Genomic DNA, 19676 nt, shown 5'->3' on the forward strand with positions numbered 1-19676 from the left:
GTGGCTTCCGGGCCTTGATAAGTGGTGACTACCATGTAAAAAAAAAAAAAAAAATAATAATTTCTTTGCTGTTTATAAGTTCGGCAAAGTTACTAATTGAACCAAACTGTGCTGAAACTATAATTTTGTCAAGGTAATTTTGTGTTTTGGGGTTAATTAAAATATATATTTTAACAGTTTCTATCCCATTCATAAAATTTTGTAATATCGGAGTTCCAAATAGAATACATAAGCAAACATAAATCACAAATTACTATTTACTGTAACATCATCAATTGTCTAAAATAAATACATTTCAATAAAATATTAAAAACCATTTGAACCCTTATTTTTCAACAACTCTTCATTATTTATAGTCTTAAAGCTATCAATATGGATAACGTTCATCATTCACTTTCTTTTGATATTGGCTTTCTGTTAAACTTTTTAGCCATTATGCGTACATGGTTCCATAAAGTTCCATAAATGTTATCTTGAAATGCAAATAATCCTTTCAATCAAATAACAAAAAAAAAATTTTGTCAAATTAAAAAAAAAAAATTGGTTATTTCTTTTTTTTTGGAGGAAGGGGGTGGGGTCAAAAAGGTAGAAATTCCTGCAGACAAAAACGTTGCAGTTTAATTGCAGTACTTGAAATGAACCCTGGCAATTTTTCTTGCAAGAATTCCAGTTTTCTTGAAAATGGTCTTGTTGGAAAAGGAAAACGTAAGGTTTTAATGAAAACTTAATCAAAATTTGAATGAAATATGAATTCCACCGATTTAAAAAATCAAGGATGAAGAAAAGCAGGCAGAAATAATGACTTAAGTAAATAAATATTAACTGGAAAATGATGAGGGTTCAAAATTGATGTAGATGTTAACAATGCCAAGAGCTGGCACAGTTCCAGGAGGCCTTTCCCTCCCAAAAGCAGTACCTCCGGAGAAAAAAAAAATCGCTTCACTACCCGTGCCACTTTGAAATTTTTTTGTTAAGCTAACACACACACACTGTGGAACTTTGCTCCACGGTAGATGGATGAAATGGAGCCAAGTAAATGCTATCTACAAACTTACGTCACTGTACAAGAAAAAAAATACCATTTGTTTTTTTTGTTTTTTTCGTAAGATCCAAATTTATAATGCAGTGAGAGATTATTTAAGAATTTGAAAACGTAAAATTATTGGAATAACCAAATCTAAGCTTTTTAAGAATTACCCCCCCCCCCTTAAAAAAAACAAAAAAACTGTTTTATTTAGAAGGGAGGTATGACATTTCAATTTAAGGAGCAAAAGAAAATAAAACTAAACAGAGCTCAAGAAAACGCCTTTAGTTTCCTTCCTAAGTTTTATTGCCGCCTCTTCACAGACTTATTTAAGTGCAGTTTAATTGTCACAAGAAAAAAAAAAGTCCTTGATAATATTTGGTAAAGGAGAGAAGAAAATGGTGTGTGTATATATATATATATATATATATATATATATATATATATATATATATATATAGAGAGAGAGAGAGAGAGAGAGAGAGAGATAGATAAGAGAAAAAGAGCTTAGGTAGAAAATCTAGTTTTTAAATGATTCACTCAAGTTGTATTTTGTTATTCTCCAAAGATTTCCATTCCATAAAAAAAAAATTTTCGTGCATGTTATTAATAATCAAATCCAATAACAAAATTCTAGAGTCTTTAATAGTCTTTTGAGGGTCATGTAAATTAAGTATAATCGAAAGACGAGAAAGAGCGTGCGAGGGAGAGAGGAGGAGGAGGAAAGAGCGTGCGAGGGAGAGAGGAGGAAAGAGCGTGCGAGGGAGAGAGGAGGAAAGAGCGTGCGAGGGAGAGAGGAGGAAAGAGCGTGCGAGGGAGAGAGGAGGAAAGAGCGTGCGAGGGAGAGAGGAGGAAAGAGCGTGCGAGGGAGAGAGGAGGAAAGAGCGTGCGAGGGAGAGAGGAGGAAAGAGCGTGCGAGGGAGAGAGGAGGAAAGAGCGTGCGAGGAGGAGGAGGAAAGAGCGTGCGAGGAGGAGGAGGAAAGAGCGTGCGAGGAGGAGGAGGAAAGAGCGTGCGAGGAGGAGGAGGAAAGAGCGTGCGAGGAGGAGGAGGAGGAGGAAAGAGCGTGCGAGGAGGAGGAGGAGGAGGAAAGAGCGTGCGAGGAGGAGGAAAGAGCGTGCGAGGAGGAGGAAAGAGCGTGCGAGGAGGAGGAAAGAGCGTGCGAGGAGGAGGAAAGAGCGTGCGAGGAGGAGGAAAGAGCGTGCGAGGAGGAGGAAAGAGCGTGCGAGGAGGAGGAGGAGGAGGAAAGAGCGTGCGAGGAGGAGGAGGAGGAGGAAAGAGCGTGCGAGGAGGAGGAGGAGGAGGAAAGAGCGTGCGAGGAGGAGGAGGAGGAAAGAGCGTGCGAGGGAGAGAGGAGGAAAGAGCGTGCGAGGGAGAGAGGAGGAAAGAGCGTGCGAGGAGGAGGAGGAAAGAGCGTGCGAGGAGGAGGAGGAAAGAGCGTGCGAGGAGGAGGAGGAAAGAGCGTGCGAGGAGGAGGAGGAAAGAGCGTGCGAGGAGGAGGAGGAAAGAGCGTGCGAGGAGGAGGAGGAAAGAGCGTGCGAGGAGGAGGAGGAAAGAGCGTGCGAGGAGGAGGAGGAAAGAGCGTGCGAGGAGGAGGAGGAAAGAGCGTGCGAGGAGGAGGAGGAAAGAGCGTGCGAGGAGGAGGAGGAAAGAGCGTGCGAGGAGGAGGAGGAAAGAGCGTGCGAGGAGGAGGAGGAAAGAGCGTGCGAGGAGGAGGAGGAAAGAGCGTGCGAGGAGGAGGAGGAAAGAGCGTGCGAGGAGGAGGAGGAAAGAGCGTGCGAGGAGGAGGAGGAAAGAGCGTGCGAGGAGGAGGAGGAAAGAGCGTGCGAGGAGGAGGAGGAAAGAGCGTGCGAGGAGGAGGAGGAAAGAGCGTGCGAGGAGGAGGAAAGAGCGTGCGAGGAGGAGGAAAGAGCGTGCGAGGAGGAGGAAAGAGCGTGCGAGGAGGAGGAAAGAGCGTGCGAGGAGGAGGAAAGAGCGTGCGAGGAGGAGGAAAGAGCGTGCGAGGAGGAGGAAAGAGCGTGCGAGGAGGAGGAAAGAGCGTGCGAGGAGGAGGAAAGAGCGTGCGAGGAGGAGGAAAGAGCGTGCGAGGAGGAGGAGGAGGAGGAAAGAGCGTGCGAGGAGGAGGAGGAGGAGGAAAGAGCGTGCGAGGAGGAGGAGGAGGAAAGAGCGTGCGAGGGAGAGAGGAGGAAAGAGCGTGCGAGGGAGAGAGGAGGAAAGAGCGTGCGAGGGAGAGAGGAGGAAAGAGCGTGCGAGGGAGAGAGGAGGAAAGAGCGTGCGAGGGAGAGAGGAGGAAAGAGCGTGCGAGGGAGAGAGGAGGAAAGAGCGTGCGAGGGAGAGAGGAGGAAAGAGCGTGCGAGGGAGAGAGGAGGAAAGAGCGTGCGAGGGAGAGAGGAGGAGGAGGAGGAGGAAAGAGCGTGCGAGGGAGAGAGGAGGAGGAGGAGGAGGAAAGAGCGTGCGAGGGAGAGAGGAGGAGGAGGAGGAGGAGGAAAGAGCGTGCGAGGGAGAGAGGAGGAGGAGGAGGAGGAGGAAAGAGCGTGCGAGGGAGAGAGGAGGAGGAGGAAAGAGCGTGCGAGGGAGAGAGGAGGAGGAGGAGGAGGAGGAAAGAGCGTGCGAGGGAGAGAGGAGGAGGAGGAGGAAAGAGCGTGCGAGGGAGAGAGGAGGAGGAGGAGGAAAGAGCGTGCGAGGGAGAGAGGAGGAGGAGGAGGAGGAAAGAGCGTGCGAGGGAGAGAGGAGGAGGAGGAGGAGGAAAGAGCGTGCGAGGGAGAGAGGAGGAGGAGGAGGAGGAAAGAGCGTGCGAGGGAGAGAGGAGGAGGAGGAGGAGGAAAGAGCGTGCGAGGGAGAGAGGAGGAGGAGGAGGAGGAAAGAGCGTGCGAGGGAGAGAGGAGGAGGAGGAGGAAAGAGCGTGCGAGGGAGAGAGGAGGAGGAGGAGGAAAGAGCGTGCGAGGGAGAGAGGAGGAGGAGGAGGAAAGAGCGTGCGAGGGAGGGAGGAGGAGGAGGAGGAAAGAGCGTGCGAGGGAGGGAGGAGGAGGAGGAGGAGGAAAGAGCGTGCGAGGGAGGGAGGAGGAGGAGGAGGAGGAAAGAGCGTGCGAGGGAGAGAGGAGGAGGAGGAGGAAAGAGCGTGCGAGGGAGAGAGGAGGAGGAGGAGGAAAGAGCGTGCGAGGGAGAGAGGAGGAGGAGGAAAGAGCGTGCGAGGGAGAGAGGAGGAGGAGGAGGAAAGAGCGTGCGAGGGAGAGAGGAGGAGGAGGAAAGAGCGTGCGAGGGAGAGAGGAGGAGGAGGAAAGAGCGTGCGAGGGAGAGAGGAGGAGGAGGAAAGAGCGTGCGAGGGAGGGAGGAGGAGGAAAGAGCGTGCGAGGGAGAGAGGAGGAGGAGGAAAGAGCGTGCGAGGGAGAGAGGAGGAGGAGGAAAGAGCGTGCGAGGGAGAGAGGAGGAGGAGGAAAGAGCGTGCGAGGGAGAGAGGAGGAGGAGGAAAGAGCGTGCGAGGGAGAGAGGAGGAGGAGGAAAGAGCGTGCGAGGGAGAGAGGAGGAGGAGGAAAGAGCGTGCGAGGGAGAGAGGAGGAGGAGGAAAGAGCGTGCGAGGGAGAGAGGAGGAGGAGGAAAGAGCGTGCGAGGGAGAGAGGAGGAGGAGGAAAGAGCGTGCGAGGGAGAGAGGAGGAGGAAAGAGCGTGCGAGGGAGAGAGGAGGAGGAAAGAGCGTGCGAGGGAGAGAGGAGGAGGAGGAGGAGGAAAGAGCGTGCGAGGGAGAGAGGAAGGCGAGGAGGAAAGAGCGTGCGAGGGAGAGAGGAGGACGAGGATGAAAGAACGTGCGAGGGAGAGAGGAAGGCGAGGAGGAAAGAGCGTGCGAGGGAGAGAGGAAGGCGAGGAGGAAAGAGCGTGCGAGGGAGAGAGGAAGGCGAGGAGGAAAGAGCGTGCGAGGGAGAGAGGAAGGCGAGGAGGAAAGAGCGTGCGAGGGAGAGAGGAAGGCGAGGAGGAAAGAGCGTGCGAGGGAGAGAGGAAGGCGAGGAGGAAAGAGCGTGCGAGGGAGAGAGGAAGGCGAGGAGGAAAGAGCGTGCGAGGGAGAGAGGAAGACGAGGAGGAAACAGCGAGTGATGGAGGAGGAATAGGAGGAAACAGCGAGGGCGAGAAAGAAAGCGCTCTCTCTCTCTCTCTCTCTCTCTATATATATATATATATATATATATATGACTACTTCATTTAATCACATAAATTAATATACGAAAGTATTATTCTATTCGTAAACTTATTACTTAGTATTTACTTTAACAGTGCTCAATACATAGGTAGAGCTAGGTAGCAAGTCATAAAATATATATGGCAATTAAGCTGCTACACATATATTTGCAAGTGGGCCGGCCGGCGTTGCAGCCGTTGCACAGTCATAAAATACGCTTAGATATTTTTTTTTTATTCAGATGTCATATTTATTAAGCCAAATACCCTAGTAATTATAGCAGTGACTTAAAAAAAATATGACCTGGGTACTATTAGCTAGAATCGAAACCCAAACATGTAGGTCTCCATCCTTATTCGTTACCGTCTAAGTCCATACGCATACAAAGACTTAGAAAAAAATAACGTTATTAAAACTATAACTGTATATTTGTGCGTGCGTAAAAACAGCACGTTTAGTCGACTTACGCCTATCAAGTTTCAATTTTATCAAATTGGAGCCCATAGTTGCTATTTTTACCGGCTAAAAACCAAATCGAATTTCTTCGACAGGTTCGAATTCTCTATATTCGAAGTTTCATGTCTGCTGACCAAAAATTGACAGAGTAGTTTGGTAGAGACTGTTCCTCACACAGACAGACAAGGTCACATCTCTTTTTTTATATACATAGAAAGATGGAGAGAGGGGATTTAAAGAGACGTAGAGGGAACTATGCAAAGACGAAGGGAGGAGGTAATGCATATAAACAATTAAAGAAATAGTCCACATAAATAGCCGATTTTTTGTTAATAACGAATTCTACTTCCCTCGCCACCCTCGACGTCAACACAACTTGTAAAAAGTAAATACTTGTTAACTGAAAAAGAAAAAAAGTGGGTCAGAGTGAGAGAGAAAGAAAGAGAGAGAGAGGGGGAGCACCTGCCACGACAAGAAAAGAATTCTTAGTTTCCCCATTTAATCATTCTAATAACAGATTATATTTTTGTTGTGATAAAGTCTAAAAATAGAATCAACCTGGTTTCATTTTACAAAAAGGGGCGTGGACCGTGGGAGGGGGAGAGGAGTAGAACAAAAATACAAACGTGGAAGATAGGCGAGGAGGGTGGATTGAAAGTGGACCTAAATATAACGACGCGGAGGCTATTTTTAATCCGGTTTGCCAAACTCTTTTCCATATAAAAATAAAACTTTTCTTTCATCGCCATTTATTTAAACAAACACCGAGAACTACAGCAAGAATTCAAAATATTTGCACAAGTTGATGCCATTGTTTTAATCGAGAGAAAATTATGCAATGAAAAAAAAAAAGTAAACGAATGAAAAAAGGGAAGTTTTCTTTATTATTGCAATAAAGAAATTATGAATTTCAGAAATAAAAAATACGGTTAAACACCGATAATACACGCACACGTTAGAGAGAGGTGGATATATACTAAGACGAGAGGTGTATCGAGAATTTTTGTAGGAATTTTTGACACCCCTAACACGAAACTGCGAATAAAGCATAAAAATCTCGTAATTTCTCTGTTAAAAGTGGGTTGTTTATTTTCTTTATGGATTATACTTCCAAAATAAACTATTAAAGTTGTTTTAAAAGTAATAGAAATATATTTTTTTTAAAACAGTAATGAATTTTCCGAACTCAATATTTTTCAATTTTTAAACTTTAAAAATCTATCAAAATTTTTCTATTGATTCTATTTTTACGATATTTTCAGTGTCAATGTGAAATTTTATGTTCTTTCCAATAAACCGAATATAATATTTTAGACAAACGTTTTTTTTTTTAATTCACGCCCCCCCCCATTTTCAAGTGTCTATTAAAAAGTAAATAATTAATTTACTCACCGAAAAGTAAATTAATTTACTCACAAATTGAAGAGAAAAGGTCAATAAATAATATATTCAAATTTAAAACAAAAAAAAAGTACTGTTTTTAGAAATTTACCTGTAAAGTCCGAAGTTTAACACCTTTAAAAAAAACAAAAAAAAAAAACTTTTTTTTTTTTTAATGAAACCTTGGTCCTTACTCCTTTAATTGAAAAAAAAATTAGGGCTTGAATTACATTTTTCGAGGAATTATAAGCTTGGAAAGATGGGGTGGAATTATTCACTATTTTCACGAAATTTCTGACACACCTAGAGAATCACTGTTAAATCATCCGCAATTTCCCAACTTAAATCGTAATAAGTGCAATCGGCACTTTCTCTTAATTTTACGACTTTTCATGCAAATCTCACGTTCCGCACGAAATTAAATATATTTTATCCAAATACAATCTTTTCTTTTCATCATAAATGAAGATAATCAAAATGTATTTTTCGATTTAAAAAGAAATAAACATTTTTTTCAGTACCCCCCCCCCAATCATTCTTTCTGTTATATATATATCTATAATATAAAGCTGAACGTCTGTGTGTGTGTCTGGTCACGAATAGACTCCTATATGGTTGACTATTATAGAAAATTGATCACATATGATAGAAGATGCAATCGAGACACTGGGTATGTTTGATCTGGCATAATGATGATTCATTAAAATTGTGGGGTCTGCGTATGCGCCTGGTCCACAAAGTATGGAAATAAAAAAAAAACAAACAAAAAAAAACGTTTACAAGTGTTTTTGATATAGATGTACTTTGATAAGTATGTTTCAACTTAAATAGGGATGGTATAATAAAATTGTGGGGTCAGCGTTCGCGCCTGGTCTCCATAGAATGGAAATAGGCACAAACTTTAATAAAGACTTTTCATATCTATCTGCGTAAGTATACTTTGATAATTATGTTTCAGTTTGAAGAAATATGGTAGAATAAAATTATGGGGTGTTCGTTCGCGCCCGACCTCCATAGAATGGAAATATGTCACATAAAAGCCAAGTACGTCCAAGGATGGAATACTGCTGCCATATCTGGGCAGGAGCTACTAAAAACAGCCTATCCTGCCTTGACAGAGTACAAAATAGACTTTGTGGCTTAGTGGGGGATGCCCTTTTCTCTTCCCTGCAACCTCTCTCCCACAGAAGAGACGTTGCAAGCCTATCTTTGTTTTATCGTTATTTCCATAGCAGGTGCTCGTCTGAACTCCAGTCTCTGCCCCCCCCTCGCCAGTCTTATACAAAAAACACCTGTCTAGCTGAATCCACTGTTAAAAACTTTCCCCACTCTTTATCTATGCCTAAATCAAAACGTAGATTCCATGAACAAAGCTTCTTTCTTAGAACTGCACGCCTTTGGAACTGTTCCGTCTGCCTGCTTCCCTCCTGACTACAACTTGCATGTCTTCAAGTCCAACGTAAACAAATTTCTGATGAACCGCCCCCTTAAGTAGACACTCTAAATATCCACACTAACGTACTGTACTTACAATAACCCTTATCCCTGAGTGGCTTCCGGGCCTTGATAAGTGGTGACCACCTTGTAAAAAAAAAAGAAAAAAAAAAAAGTTTTTTTTAATATAGATCCACAGAATATTGTGATAAGTGTTTCAGTGTGAACAGGTATGGTATAATAAATTATGGGGTTTATCTATTTTATTTTTACTTTCATATTTTGCTTTGGTTTTGATACCCCCAAATTCGAAGCTATCTATAACCCTTCCTTTTCATAACCTATCATACTTTCATAAATCAGAGTCCATTTTCTGAATCCAGTCAACGACGGGTACTTTTGCTAGTATATATACATATATGACCTTGTCTTTAGAAGAATGGTCTCAACCAAACTCCTGTCAATTTTTGGTTGGGAATTTGGACATGTGGAACAATTTCAATTTGGTCTTTAACCGATAAAAATAGCTGCCACAGAGTTAAAACTGCAAAACATTGTAAGTCGACATAAATTGCTCTTCTACGCATACAGTACACATAGATTGAATAACGCTATTCTTGAGCTTTTTATATCCGTATGAACGTGGCTCAGAGGATAACGACTAAGGCTGGAAAACTGTTTGGTTTCGATTTCAACTGATAGCACCCGAATAATTTTTTTTTTTTTTTTTTTTTTTTTTTTTTTAAATCATTACTATATTTTGGGTACAATATAATAATCGATAGTGAATTGATTCTGTATAATAACACAAAATCTACATAAATTAAATATATTTAAATATATTTTACGACGGGGCAATGTTTAGCAGCCAGTTAGTCTATTTATAAAACAACAATTTATTAATAGATAAATATTCATACTAAACGATATTTTTTTATTTTTATCTCGTAATAATAAAGTTTAATTGTAAAATAATAATTTGGTAAAAAAATATAAAGTAAAAAAGCTATTACTCATGTGCGATAATCAAATGGGATTATTCAGATAAACCACGAGTTGTTTCCCTTATCTAAAAGATTTTAAAACATTTACGAAGTAACAGACTGAGCAAGTATTTAATTCTTGCGATGATGGTTAAATCCTATTTCAGTCATGCAAATTATTTGGAGTGAAATGCCTTTCAGCATTACTCTTAAAACAATTTATTTGCATTTACTTAGATTTTAGCAAAACAAATACACACACAAGCATTAAAAACACTAAGTTATAGTAACTGTACACGTGAATATGCTGATATGAAAACTCAGTCTAACAATGTAGTCGCCAAGTCGAGAAAGAGGCTAGCTAAGGATGGCCAACTAGATTTCATATTTTTTGCTTAGTAAAAAGAAGGGTTATGAAATTTTACGGCCAAGATAAGCGGCCTGAGGAAAGAATGTTGGAAATTTTCTGCCATCTTAAAGGATCGGATTGTGATGCTAGCTGGGAGTATTTACGTTGAAAAGTGACAAACGCAGCAAGTTTATCAGAGCACATTCAGTAAGTAACAAACACTGGGGTGCAACAAGGGCTGAAGCTTGAAACCAACACTGCAAGACTCATTAGGGTAGTGATTCTTTTTTAGCACCTTGTCCAGTGGTTGATGCATCAACCTAGATATGGCATGATGGATGAGCTAATAGTGGCTTTGTAGAGATAAGATACAAGCAAGTTAGGGTTAGGTGGGGGAAGTTTTCTAGTCTGGTAGAAGGAATCTATTTTCTTTGCGGCAGATTTGGCAGCATCTATGTACTTATTTCGCTTCATATTTCTCAGCCTGAGAATGTGTCAAGGCAAGGTGTGTGAATATTCGGCTCTCTGGAAAGGTGCTGTCAACTATGACAGTTGGTGATGGGAGATTTTTTTTAGTCGTTAGGTTAAGAACTTTGTCCTACACGTGAAAATGCTGATATGAAAACTCAGTCTAACAATGTAGTCGCCATGTTTATAAACAAAGTCGAGAAAGAGGCTAGCTAAGGATGGCCAACTAGATTTCATAATTTTTTTAGTAAAAAGAAGGGTCATGAAATTTTACGGCCAAGACAAGCGGCCTGAGGAAAAAATGTTGGAAATTTTCCCCACACTCACGTACTGTACATGCAATAACCCTTATCCCTGAGTGGCTTCCGGGCCTTGATAAGTGGTGATCACCTTGTAAAAAAAAAAAAAAAAAAAAAAAAAAAAAAAAAAAAACAACATTAAATACGACCATTACTTTTTGGTATCATTCAACTATAAACTGGAAGTCAAGAGTTAGCCATTGCCTTGCTTTTGTGGACATTCAATTTGCCCTCTTGCCATGGTGTCATCCACAAATACGCCTATCTTGGGCATGATTGTTTAATAAGATCAGGTCTCAGTATTGACCCGTGAAGCAGACCTGAAATCCTTCACGACTGAGACAATTTTTATTTTTGTACCTTTTCTCCACGTTAAAAAACGACCCTGGTGTCTAACTCTGTCCCGTGGGGAGGCATAGTAAATAGGTACAATAATGTGGTATTGTATGAATGTACGGCCATTGAACACGACCCGGATTTTTCTTTTAGCTAGAAATACCTGATTATATTAAATACTTTTAAAAAATTACATTTTTTTTAAGAACCAGATGGTTTGAATAGCAGATAAAAAGTTGACATTATATTTGAAGACGGGCACACTGTAATCGGTTAGGAAGCAAATTTGTGGTATCGTTCTATAGAGAAGACATTATAGGAAAGAAACTTTGTTCATGGAAGTTCTATAGCTTTTAGTACAGAAAGAGAGAAAGGAAAGTTCCTTACCGTGGTTGTGTTTAGAAGAGTTCTACATATATGGGAGTATTAGGGATAGAAGCTCAGTCGAGCACTTACCATGGATATAACTATAGCGTAAAAAAAAAAAAAATAGCTGGCATTATCTCTAATGTGTGGAAAAGGCTGAAAGGACGAGAAGAAACCATCACTCATGAGATTGCAAACTTGACTGTCAAAACTAGAGAGGTGCTCCGAGCAGCACCTCTCCAGATATCTTAGGATGATCCGACTCTTGTACAGGTAAAGGATTGCATCAAGAGCAAGACATTTTTAGAGTGGTAACGAAACGTGTAGATTGACTCAACCATCTATCCGGCAATCTTAATTTTGGCTAGGAACAAAGTGTAGTATCTGTTCTGATACTAAACGTCACCTTTTCTGTCCTCAGTCAGTGGAGGAGAAATCCTTCTTGACTGAGACAATTTATTTTTTCTTCTTATCCAGATTACCCCTTTTGGAGGGAGCTGGATTTTCCCCACATTAAAAACCGACCTTGTGTCTAACTCTGCCCTCGTAGGGAGGTAAGCAAATAGGAACCTTAACGAACTCAGAAACTTATACACATCTGAAGTTTGAAGATTACATCAGCCAAAATGTTGGGAATATAAAGGTGAGAATAGTAGTCCGAGTAATCCACATTATCAATCCTCATCTAAAAAATACCGAAGAACACACACACACTCATAAATGCATGCGTGTATTAATAATTTAACAGTCACAACATAAAACTGTGACTGTTCATATGCGTTTTATCTGGCTTAAAATTAAATTTTGGAAAATTTAATTTTTTGAAAAAAATCACATACTTTATAAAGAATTAAAGTTTTAATTTGAATAATTTATTGAAGGATTCAAATTTTTGGTGATTAAAGCAAATGGGTTTCTTCACAAAAACGTAGTCTAAGTACTCTACCATCCCATCAGTGTGTGTGCGTGTGCGTGTGCGAGAGAGAGAGAGAGAGAGAGAGAGAGAGAAAGAAAGAGAAGGAAACGAAGGGGGGGGGGCATGGGCCCTTAGCACCGGTACTGGGTAGACGACGACAAGATCATTAGATGATAAAAAATCAAAATTGGTTTGTACATAAGAAAATACTTGCCTGTAAATGAATGTTCATTCTTATGATGTCGAATGGACCTGGTGAGATACATGATGTTGGAGTATCAAGAAAAGGATGAAGAAGCAATCAAGCGAAAGAGAGAGAGAGAGATGCACGCTGTCAGAGGAAGACGAATCCGCTCAGTGTGCAGATCCGGAGATGCTGTGCATGTCAAGCATACTCTACTCGTCGTCAAATGATATGACAGGCGAGATGACGACGAAGTGCAAATCTATTGATAATTCACAACTCTTCTCTTATACGGAGTTTCTCACGCGACGACACGTTCAGAGCTTTGATTGCAACGGGCAACAATTGAGACAGTTCTTTTTTTATTATTCATGCGTGACACTTTTGTTATTGTGTAAGACGCGTTCGACATTCATACAAAACTCTTATTTTCTCCATTCGAAGATGCATCATCATCATCAATAGCTTCCCAGAAACAACAAAAGGTCTAACACAATTACGACAAAATAAAATTGGATTATGATAGGACTGTGAGTCCGGGGTGCAGTGTTCAAGTCCTGCTGCAGCTTTCGTATTACTTTCACAAACACTGAGGAAAATTTATGAATACCCCCCCTCCGTCAGCTAGGGGTGAAATAGAGTAGATTGTAAAGCATTGGTGTGGCAACAAATCTAAGAGAAGGAAAGCCCTGAAAAACACTCATGATCATTACATAGTACATCCTGCATCTGTAGGACCATAATTTGCCTGGTGTAGAGGGTGGGGCATGTTCTCCACAATCCATTTAAAAACAAAATTATTGGTGAAGAATGTTCAATGATTTGGAACATCATTTAAAATTTTCTGGTATACTTATTTGCGTGTTGTATCCAGGGTTGTGGAGTTGGTAGGTAGAAGAGCAGATTTAGAATTCCTAAACATCTAAGATTCCTTATTTTAAATTCTTCCAATATTCAAACTGTTCATTGTTCAGAGATTTAAAAAAATCTGATTCCTAAAAACCTTCAATTCCACAACTCCGGTTGTATCTTCTGTCAGCGGGTTAGAAAATAGCAAAAAAGGTTTAAACTTGGTAAACGTGAGAAATTTTGCTATGAAAACATACAAGAAAAGGTGGAATCGTTAAAGTTTAAATTCATTCCCAAAAGAAATCCTTTAAGATCAAAATAATTATCTGGCATGTGTTCAGTTTTTCTGTTATCCTTTATTCTTCTTTCTCTCTCTTACTATACATGTGTACACACACACACACACACACACACACACACACACACACACACACACACACACTAGCAAAGGGAACTGGCGTTGTCCAGGATTGAATGAGAATGAACGAAATTTCCATGCTTCCAATACTCATTATAATCTGCAAAATTGCTCATTTTTCAATCAAACGATTGATTGCCTGTTCTAGTGGGAGACCCACTGGGGTGAACTGGAAAGAAGCTTCATATGCCTCCTTGCAGTGACTTAATATATTGTAGTCTACATTGCACCGCAGAGACCATACTGTTTTTATGAAATTATTTTTATAAATAATGGTTTTAATTAAAGTTTTAAATGCAAAAGTCAAGTATCATGATTCAATTGTGCTCGAAGCAGAAATACATTCATTTCGCATGCGCCCCTGTCTTATCAAAGAACCTATTGTTGATTTTATATGCAAGGCTCTTCTGCTTATGTAGTGATAAACTTTTCAAGCGTATGTGATGTTAACTTGGGTCAAAATCGGACTGTTCCTGCTTTTATCAGACTTTTCGATACTTATCAGAGACATTCCGATACAAAACCTATCTGAGAACACTCCTACACACAAAGTACATTGGTGTGAAATTTTTAAAATATCAGCCCAGCCATTTCAGAGTCTTATTGGAATGAAATCACAGTGTCTTTTATGTATAAGTATATATATATACACCTTATGAACTCATATATATATATATATATATATATATATATGAGTTCATAAGGTATATATCGCTCATATCATTCAAATTGTTTCAAATAACAAGCACAATGAAATTATGTTTCTGACTTCAGAGCATACATACTAGGTCTTTAAAATCTCACTAAAATATGTCCCCCCCCCCCCGATAAAAAGTAAGAAATACAAAGTTTATAAAAACAGTAAAAAAAAAAAAAAAAAAAAAAAAAAACAACAACAAAGTAAAAAGATAACATTGTTATAGGACATTTCATTCTTTTTATCAGTCTTTGAAGACTATAGGGTTGCGCTCAGGGTGCAAGGCCTGGGTAAGTATGTACAAGCTGTTACCACTGCAGCAGACCCCCCCCCTTCTCAGTGTTAGTAGAATGGTCAATTATAAAAGCAAGTGTCAATGCATGTAGTGCCGTCACAGTAGTTGCTAGAACGTTGCTGTATTCAGTCTTGAACTGCCTTCGGGATTTAACTCCTGATTTTTCACCATAACGATTCCCAGAGTCTTTCCTACAACTTGGTTGCTATAAGGTAACAGAGGTTTGAGATCGAAGTCGCCTTTCTCAGATTGGGTATTTCTCTCTCCCCCTCAGAGAAGATGCGACACAAAGGTAGAGAAAATAGGATTGAAGAGTACCCTGATTTACAAAGTATACCTGGGCATCCCTGTTGGCATTCCCCAACAGAGGCGCCTCAGGTGATTAGCAATAAACTAACGTGTTAAAGAGAAACAGTAAAGCCTGAGAGGGTGGATCACCTAAAACTGCACAAGACCAGCAGCAAACTACAATCAACAAGGACAATGCCATTTCAGAAATGGCACAGACACTCAAGTTTGGGGCCAGGCTACCCAATTACTTCTTTTATCAGTCTTGCCTTAGTAGTTCCACTAGGCTTATATCTAAACTATAGTAGTTGGATTTAGTTGGCAGAATTAGTCGTTGGAGACGTGTACAATGATAGACAAGTAGATTAAGTATTTTAAAAACTAGTAGAGCTAGGTAGAAAGTTATGAAATTATATGGCAATTAAGCTACACAGAATCCTCCATGTTTCATCCCCACAGGGAATCGCCAGGAGATGAAACGCAGAAGATTGTGTAGCTTAATTGCCATATACTTTCATAACTTGCTACCTAGCTCTAGTCATGTATTGAGTAATGCTGAAGTACTGAAAATCGATACATAAAATGTATCTCCCTCATAACATTTTATTTACATTTTTAAAATTTTATTTCATTTACATTTATCAGCAATTTGTCAGGTTTTCCACTTATGGGTACTTGAAATATAAACAGCATATAAAAATACTTTTTTTCGATTATTGTAACCCTTTATTTAAATAGTAATTCTACTTGCCTGATGTATCCCTTTATACACATTTCTCTAAATAAACTGTACCTGTTTTGTGCCTATACTCTTGATTTGCTGAAAAATCTTTGATATGCTCAGTTTGGTATTAATCATGTTTAGAATTTTATTTGCTGTCTAATCTTTGTACAGATGACGAAACTTTATTCAAGTAAAAATTTTGCATCATCTCAGAAACGATCGTACACCAATTGATTGTTAATCTTGAATTCTTGAAGCCCAAGTAAACGATTAATTTTTCCATAGATCATTATCTCTTACCATATATATATATATATATAAATAAATCATAGAAATTTCCAGGTTGGTATCTGGGGGTGCGTTTGATTAACTGGGAGAGATGCCTCCCCAAATAAACTTGCCTGGTGGGTGGGTAGGCGACGAGGTGGTACTCCACATAATGATGTACATGCAAGATGCTTTCCTGAACTTGCATGTCTTGCAAATGTTTGCCACAGCGAATGGTGACATCTGAAGTGTGTTCAACACAAAGTAGTGCCTTGTGGATCATCTAAAACACTCTGTTGCTGGGGCTAGTTCAATCCTAACGAGCAACATGTATACTCATATCCGAGTTCTACCAATGACGAGGTTATATATATATATATATATATATATAAACTAGATCTGTAATATTTGTTTTTTTTAAGGTAGTGGTGTTTTATCAACACTGATCGAGAGCTATGATATAAAATACTGTTTTGTTTTTAAATATCCAAGACAGTTTTTTATGGTAAACAACTGATCCCTAAAATAATATTTGAACTAACGTGGATTCTTGAAAGAAAACTAATATGCAAGAGATTAATTGACTAACGAGCAAAATAGTTTTCCAACAAAGGACTTGGGATTAAAAATTTTTTTTTTTAATGGTTGAAAAACTTCCAAGACACACACACACATAAAAACTTTGGGTTTACTTTTGTCAGCCTTTTAACTTACTTCTCTTATTTTTTCCTTTAGTCCTCACATTCCATGAGTAATGTTTTTGACAAAGGGGAAAAACATTTATTTTCCAGGTCGAAATCTTATTTTTTTTATTTATTTATTTATTTATTTTGTTTTTACATGGTGGTCACTCACTTATCAAGGCCCGGAAGCCACTTGGGGATAAGGGTTATTGCATGTGCTGTAATCAATGGGATAGTATCGTAGTAATCGTTAGTATTGGAGATTTGATAAAGTGTCTTAAGGGGGCGGTTCATCAGGAATTTGTTTATGTTGGACTTGAAGACATCCAAGTTGTAGTCAGGTGGGAAATAGGCAAATTTATCATTGGCTTTTTTTAAAAAAATTTTTACCTCCTTACATCAAGTAGCTTCATGCTTCGTCTGGAGCAATTTAAAAAAGGAAGTTTGTCTTCATTATCACCTCTCGGCTTGAATAAGCAGAGAAGAACTTATGTCAGAGTTTATCTATACAGCTAGATTCCATACTGTGGACCCCCAACTCCCATATCAGTACAATAAAGAAGCAACAGCAGCCGATGGTTTTAACATATCAAACAGAGAAAAGGAAAACGATGACTGACAATGAACTGTGCGCATGTGGTGAAAAGAGAGGCAAGATTGAAAGTTGTTGTTTAATCACTTCCACGATCCTTTATTGATTTTAAAGCCTGTAAAAGCGTGAGAGGGAAGGGATGGCTTTTCAACAATAGAAACGTGAAAAGTAATAGTGTCGTTCACATTCACTGGTAATTGTGAAGGTTTCATTCACAAAATCAATAAAGCCATACATCCTCTCATTTCACAGGTGAGATGGTAGGAGTGGTGGTGGGGGGACCAAATAGGTGTAGGTGGCTTGCGTAATTAACAAGCTACAAAAACAAATCAAAACTTCACCCACCCACCCCATTATTAGTGAAGGTAAATAATTGTTTTCGTTTATTTCTTAATCAAGTCCCAATATTTGCTGCACTTAAGCAACCAGTGGCTTTGTACCATTCCGAAAGTTCGCTATCAGAAGACAGAAATAAAGTATTCTGACAGGAAGATGAAAGATTCTTCATTAAAACTTCCGGTGTGACGAGACTTGATCACGTTCAAAATTTTTAGATTCACTACGTTCTGTCAATCTCAGACAAAATAAGAAAAAATCACGGTACTCTCCCATCTCGACACAAAATCACGTTACTCTCCAATCTCGACACAAAATCACGTTACTCTCCAATCTCGACACAAAATCACGTTACTCTCCAATCTCGACACAAAATCACGTTACTCTCCAATCTCGACACAAAATCACGTTACTCTCCAATCTCGACACAAAATCACGTTACTCTCCAATCTCGACACAAAATCACGTTACTCTCCAATCTCGACACAAAATCACGTTACTCTCCAATCTCGACACAAAATCACGTTACTCTCCAATCTCGACACAAAATCACGTTACTCTCCAATCTCGACACAAAATCACGTTACTCTCCAATCTCGACACAAAATCACGTTACTCTCCAATCTCGACACAAAATCACGTTACTCTCCAATCTCGACACAAAATCACGTTACTCTCCAATCTCGACACAAAATCACGTTACTCTCCAATCTCGACACAAAATCACGTTACTCTCCAATCTCGACACAAAATCACGTTACTCTCCAATCTCGACACAAAATCACGTTACTCTCCAATCTCAACACAACTTAAAGTTTCTCCCTGCCACATGTTCATCTAATCTGGCAGTGTTTCTCTTTCCTCTGACCACATGCTGGCTCATTCTTCACCTTGACTTTACACATACATTTTCTTCGATGTAACACTTTGCTTCTGCCCCAAGCATATGGTGCATTTTTCTTTTTTTTTTTTCTTTTCCATCTCACTTCCTAATTTGCATATGTGCAGTTTTCGGTTGCTGCTGCTAATCTCTTCACAAGCCAGCCATTCCTTGCTGCTGCTGCTGCTATTTTCCCCGCACACTATATTACACAAGATCTATCAGATTGTAGTACGACTTGCTGTGTACAAATCCAAATGCTGGGCGCCGATAAAGTTGGCAGAAAGGAGAATACTATTCTGGATTCGACCATGTTCAAAATGTCAATATTCCCCATCTTTATGAAATCATGCCAATCGTCTTCACTGATAGAAATATGTACTGCATGCAAATGACAAGATGGTCATAAAAATATGATTCAAGATGGTGGTCCCCGGGGAAAGGTCAAGATAATAACCAATGCAGATACACTCCAACAAAATCTCAAGATGGCCAGAATTCACCTCAACTAAACATTTTAGTTTAACTGTGTCTGCTGGGAAGAGAAATCCAATGCAAATCCCAGCATGTGGGATAAACGCGGCAGAACATGATTGAGTTTAATATTAAGTTAATAAAACAAAAAAAATTTCTCTCTAGAATATCAATCAATTTTTGAAAGAAAAGACTCAACAGAGGAGACAGGTGAAAGAAGAATTAATTTCCTTTTCATCAGATTACCTGGAATATGAGAGGAATTTGTTTCGGTGAAGACATGAAACTTAAAACTCTTCTTTTCCTTGGATACAAGGCTGCAGAGTCGATAACCCAAACACTCACCGACTCCTAAAATTTTAAAAGTAGACTCTAGACTAAAGGTAAAGGTTTTAGTAGACTGGTATATTACGGGTCGTTTAGAAAAAAGAGCTATTTACTCCTCCTCCTTTTTGATGGATGGCGTCATCAGAGACTGTACTACATAATCCCTCATCTTCGCGTTAATAACATCATCGTTTAGTGATGTAATCCACTGTGCACGGGAACAAATATAAAACAGTCTTAGTAGTACACTGTTGGTCTACAAAGTTAATTGTGTGCGCGCGTGTGTAGTCCATATTCCAAGATTTTTCCAATACAATTATCGATTCTGATTCTTTGTTTCTCTCATATAACTACTTCATTTACTCACATAAAATTAATATACAAAAGTATAAATTTATGCGTGAACTTAAAGTATTTACTTCAAAAGTGCTCAATACGTAGGTAGAGCTAGTTAGTAATTTATAAAATATATATGGTGGTTACGCT

The 19676-nt window shown here is 39.8% G+C and overlaps 1 protein-coding gene across 12 annotated transcripts in view; it reads right to left on the minus strand.

Annotated features, from left to right (window-relative positions):
* LOC145301055 (cAMP-dependent protein kinase catalytic subunit 1) overlaps positions 1-19676 on the minus strand; it is a 486812-nt gene that overhangs the window by 208601 nt on the left and 258535 nt on the right. For 2 of the 12 annotated variants that reach the window (XM_080144553.1, XM_080144545.1), the window contains exon 1: positions 12391-12623. The exons of 9 other annotated variants lie outside the window; for them this stretch is intronic. In XM_080144553.1, coding sequence (XP_080000679.1) covers positions 12391-12442 — 52 coding nt within the window. In that variant the 5' untranslated portion in view covers positions 12443-12623. Of the gene's footprint in view, positions 1-12390; positions 12753-19676 lie in introns of those variants that run through there. One more of the 12 variants, XM_080144552.1, reaches the window with a different exon arrangement.

This window comes from Euprymna scolopes, chromosome 2 (assembly GCF_053919585.1).
Source record: "Euprymna scolopes isolate OS-2025 chromosome 2, ASM5391958v1, whole genome shotgun sequence".
NCBI lineage: Eukaryota > Metazoa > Mollusca > Cephalopoda > Sepiida > Sepiolidae > Euprymna > Euprymna scolopes.